General features: G+C 39.2%; 1 protein-coding gene across 1 annotated transcript; it reads left to right on the forward strand.

The window, feature by feature from the left end:
• The first annotated feature begins 1,022 nt into the window (after positions 1-1,022).
• Positions 1,023-4,071, forward strand: LOC106559979 (solute carrier family 22 member 9-like). Its single transcript, XM_038564500.1, has 3 exons — positions 1,023-1,056; positions 2,706-3,112; positions 3,964-4,071. The coding sequence occupies exons 1-3, from the start codon at positions 1,023-1,025 to the stop codon at positions 4,069-4,071; spliced, it is 549 nt and encodes a 182-aa protein (XP_038420428.1).
• The last annotated feature ends 675 nt before the right edge of the window (positions 4,072-4,746 follow it).

Raw genomic sequence — 4,746 nt, forward strand, 5'->3', positions numbered from 1 at the left:
AGTGATATCTCTATCCCACTTCCCCTCTGGCAAATAACACATGGTTCTGTATATTCAAGAGTATTTGTTTGTTTCTTTTTTCCTTAATCCCCATCACTCAATTACCCATCCCCCACCCCCCCACCCCCGCCACCTCCTCTCCAGCAACCCTCAGTTTGTTTTTTAGAGTTAAGAGTCTCTCATGGTTTGTCTCCCTCTCTCATGACTTCCCATTCAGTTTTCCCTCTCTTCCCCTAGGATCCTCTGTGCTCTTTCTTATATTCCACATATGAGTGAAACCATATGATAGTGGTCTTTAATTGTCTTTCTCTTGATTGACTTATTTCACTCAGACTATTACTCTCCAGTTCCATCCATATCGATGTAAATGGTAAATATTCATCCTTCCTGATTGCTGAGTAATTTAAACGGTAGTAGAGTTACTGGATCATATGGTAGTCCAATTTTAATTTTTTGAGGAATCTCTACACTGTTTTCTAGGGCAGCTGCACCAGTTTGCATTCCCACTAACAGTGCATGAGCATTCCTTTTTCTCCACATCCTCATCAATACTTGTTACTTCTTGTGTTTTATTTTAACCATTCTAGCAAGTGTTGAAATGATATCTCATTGTGGTTTTGATTTGCATTTCCCTGGTGATTAGTGATGTTGTGCAACTTTTCATACACCTGCTATCTACTTCTATGTCTTCTTTGAAGAAATGTTTATTCAGGTTTTTGCTCATTTTTAAATTGGGTTATTTGCGGGGGGTTGCTATTGAGTTGTCTAAGTTCCTTATATATTTTGATTATTAGCCCATTATCAGATACATGATTTGCAAGTATTTTCCCATCCACACTATATAATACTATTCAGCAAAAAAAGAAATAAAATACTGATACAAACAAAAATATACATGAATCTCACATATACTATTTCCAGCAACAAACAAACAAAATTAATTCTTAACAAAATTTATAGTGGAGAAGTGAAGGCTAGGGGATACCTCGACTGAAGAATGAAAACAAAACAATTCTGAGATGATGGAACTGTTGGTAGGATTGTGGCTTCACACTAGTATGTGAATTTATCCAAATATATTGAATTTCAAACTTGACCTCAGAGTCATGAGTTCAAGCTCCACACCCAGCATGGAACCTATTTAAATAAATAAACAAACAAACAAACAAACCTACCTTCTCCCATTATTTCCCTGTATTTCTTTAGCTTCTAACTTTTAAATATCTTGTAAGGGCACAAATATTACTTACTTCTTGCTATAATTGTGAGCTTATTATTCCCTTGGTTAGAAACTTTTTTCCAAACATTCACCCACTGCTTTATTGTCTCAAGAATCTTCCTTCAAGAGTAGTTAAAAGTTCACTTCCATAAAGATCATTTCCTTGGCCCATGGAACCTCCCTGGGAATCATTAAACATTGTTTTTTTTAACTCTTCCACAGCACATTGTGTGTGTTCCTTATAATTATCTTATGACATTGCAGTGTACTTATGTACCTGTCTCTTATTAACTGGACTATGAGAACTTGAAACATTGACCTCATGTTTCATTTATAAGCATAAATAAATATATAATATACATATAAACACATGACATTGTTTTATTTATTTAAGGAAAGTTGGTCCCAAATGGTATATGTTGTGTTTTTTTTCCAAAAAAAAATATTTTATTTATTTATTCATGAGAGACACATAGAGAGGCAGAGACATAGGCACACAGAGAAGCAGGCTCCAGGTGGGGAGCCTGATGCGGAACTCAATCCCAGGACCCCAGATCACCACCTGAGCTGAAGGCAGATGCTCAACCACTGAGTCACCCAAGCGTCCCCCAAATGGTATTTGGATGACTCAATAAATCTAGTAAAATAAACTGTTACAGAAAAATATTATTTCCTTCCTCTATTTTGAAATTTTCTTATTTTGAAAAGCTTAAAATCACTGTTATGGTATGATCTTAGCTAAAGCAGAACTTCAGTTACCAAAAGTTAGCATTTATTCACAACATTCCAGTTTGCTTTACTTTAACTAAGGTTGGTTCTAAATTAACCTTTAACCAAAATTCAGTCTTTTTTTTTTTTTTTAAGAATTTATTTATCTATTCATGAGAGACACACAGAGAGAGCCAGAAACACAGGCAGGAGAAGAAGCAGGCTCCATGCAGGAAGCCCAATGTGGGACTCGATCCCGGGACTCCAGGACCACTCCCTAAGCCAAAGGCAGACGCTCAACCACTGAGCCACCCAGGCATCCCTAAAATTCAGTCTTAATGAAGAAAAATGCTTTCTCTGTACTCTCTTTGCACAGAAACATCACAAAGCAGTTCACCTTTGAATCTCCATACATTCCTTCCTTTTCTGAAAATAGTAGCAGCTTATTGAACAGGTGTATTTCCACCTAAAGTCTACTGACTTCTCAGGAGCCTATGAGGTCATGGGCATTCACTGAGCAGTATTTTAAGCAAATTTAGTAGTCAAAGTGTTTTGCCCAATAATTATATTTGTGACTTTATTGAATCTAGCTGCCTCAAAAGATTTGAGGACAAGTCCTCCTGCTGCTTTTCTGTTTTGGTCAGTCAGGACCCACTAAGGAGAAAGTGGGGTCAGGATCAGGATGCACTTAGTGTGATGTAATGAAAGGAAATATTTTCTTCCTTTGGACTTATTTCAGTAAAGTCATTGTGCCTTCTCTTGGTGATCAACTCTTCAGCCTCAGTGGCCTTTCAGGACATCCTGGATCAAGTTGGAGGCCTGGGAAGATTCCAGATCCTTCTGATGGTTTTCCTTTGTATCTCCAACCTCATAGTGTACCCTCATGTTCTATTAGAGAACTTCACTGCAGCTATCTCTGGTCACTGCTGCTGGGTCCACATCCTTGACAATGACACTGTCACTGCTAACAGCACTAGGATCCATAGCCAAGATGCCCTCTTGAGAATCTCCATCCCACTGGACTCAAACTTGAGGCCAGAGAAATGTAGTCGCTTCATCCGTCCCCAGTGGCAGCTCCTTCTCCTGAATGGGACCTTCCCCAACATAAGTGAACCAGACACAGAGCCCTGTGTGGACAGTTGGGTATACAACGAAAGCTCCTTCTCCTTCACCATCATGATTGGGGTAAGAGGTCCTGTTTACATTTTCCACTTATATGATAGAAGTGTTCAGAGTCAACACAAAAGGTAGACTTGCCTTATGTGTTTAGTTCCCACATAGACCCTGCAGTGCACCTTTTCTTCATTCCTTCAGCAGACAGTAATTGCTTATCTACACTATGACATCCAAGAGTATGGGTATCAAGGTTAACAAGCAAAAAACAAAACAAAACAACAACAACAACAACAATAACCCATCTATAACCTGCTATTACATCATTCAAGATAGTGAAAGAGACCTATAATTTAAAAAGCAACGCTACACCAGGTCAGTGGTTCTCAATACTCACTGAAAACTGGTTTCCAGAGTAAAGCAAATCAGAATTTCTGGGTGAAGGGTCCAGGCATCAGTATTTTTGAAGCTTTTCAAGTGATTTGATGTGTGGCCAAAGTTAAGAGTTACTGTAGTAGTTGAATACGGACTGCTAAGTGAAGTCAAAGGCAGAGCCTCTGTATTACCTATAGAAGGAGGGTAGGTTTCCTGAAAAAATAGTTTGAGGCAGTACTGGAAGAATGCATGTAAGTTAATGCAACAAAGGGAATTGGTGGTGTAAGAGGAAAATGAATAAAGATATACAGACATATGGATGCAGATCATTCTGAGGATACGAGGCACAAGAGAATGAACCAGCCTCCTTGAAGTATTAAAGTAAGCTCAGTATTTTAGCTGTGAGACACCAGGGAAGAATGGTTGGAGAGGAAGGCAGGACCATATGGGAAAGGATCACATTCATTACATGTAGGAGTTTGGAGTCGAGGTCAACTAAAAAGTTTAAGCTCTTCTATAACTGCTGTGCTGCTTTCCTTCTCTTCCAGTGGGACCTGGCATGTGAATCTCAGTTACTAAAGTCAGTGACTCAATTCCTATTTATGGAGAGGGTGCTGCTGGGAAGTCTGATATATGACCATTTTTCAGACAGGTGAGTGTTACCTAACTTTTTTTCTTATCAGCTGTTGTATTCACTCTTTTATTTTAGAAATGTTTACTGAGCTCTAACTATAGGTTCTGCATTGTGCTATGTGCTAACCTCTGTCTCTGACTCTAGGGAGCCACAACATAATAAGGGTGCTTGATAAATTATAGTATGGTGTGACAAATGTCTTCATTATATTGTACTAAAAGAAACAGAAAAAGACATCTAAATCGGATTCAAAGAAGTTTCAAGGAGGGATTTTCTTTCCTTTTTTTGAATATTTTTTTTTTTAGTATTTTTTTTTAATTTTTTTTTTTATTTATTTATGATAGGCACACAGTGAGAGAGAGAGAGGCAGAGACACAGGCAGAGGGAGAAGCAGGCTCCATGCACCGGGAGCCCGACGTGGGATTCGATCCTGAATCTCCAGGATCCCGCCCCGGGCCAAAGGCAGGCGCCAAACCGCTGCGCCACCCAGGGATCCCTTGAATATTTTTTTATTGGAGTTTGATTTGCCAACATATAGTATTTACCAACATATAGTGCTCATCCCGTCAAGTTCCCCCCCTCATCACCCAGTCACCCCATCCCCCTGCCCACCTCCCTTTCCACTACCCCTTGTTCGTTTCCCAGAATTAGGAGTCTCTCATGTTCTGTCACCCTCACTGATATTTCCCACTCATTT

The sequence above is a fragment of the Canis lupus genome, chromosome 18 (assembly GCF_011100685.1).
Source record: "Canis lupus familiaris isolate Mischka breed German Shepherd chromosome 18, alternate assembly UU_Cfam_GSD_1.0, whole genome shotgun sequence".
NCBI lineage: Eukaryota > Metazoa > Chordata > Mammalia > Carnivora > Canidae > Canis > Canis lupus.

Excerpts from the sequence above, each read along its gene's own strand:
- LOC106559979 (XM_038564500.1), top strand. The coding sequence starts at position 1,023 with ATGGAACTGTTGGTAGGATTGTGGCTTCACACTA. Across the intron at positions 1,057-2,705 it reads AGGATTGTGGCTTCACACTA|CCTCAGTGGCCTTTCAGGAC; the intron begins GTATGTGAATTT and ends TCAACTCTTCAG. Across the intron at positions 3,113-3,963 it reads CCTTCACCATCATGATTGGG|TGGGACCTGGCATGTGAATC; the intron begins GTAAGAGGTCCT and ends CTTCTCTTCCAG.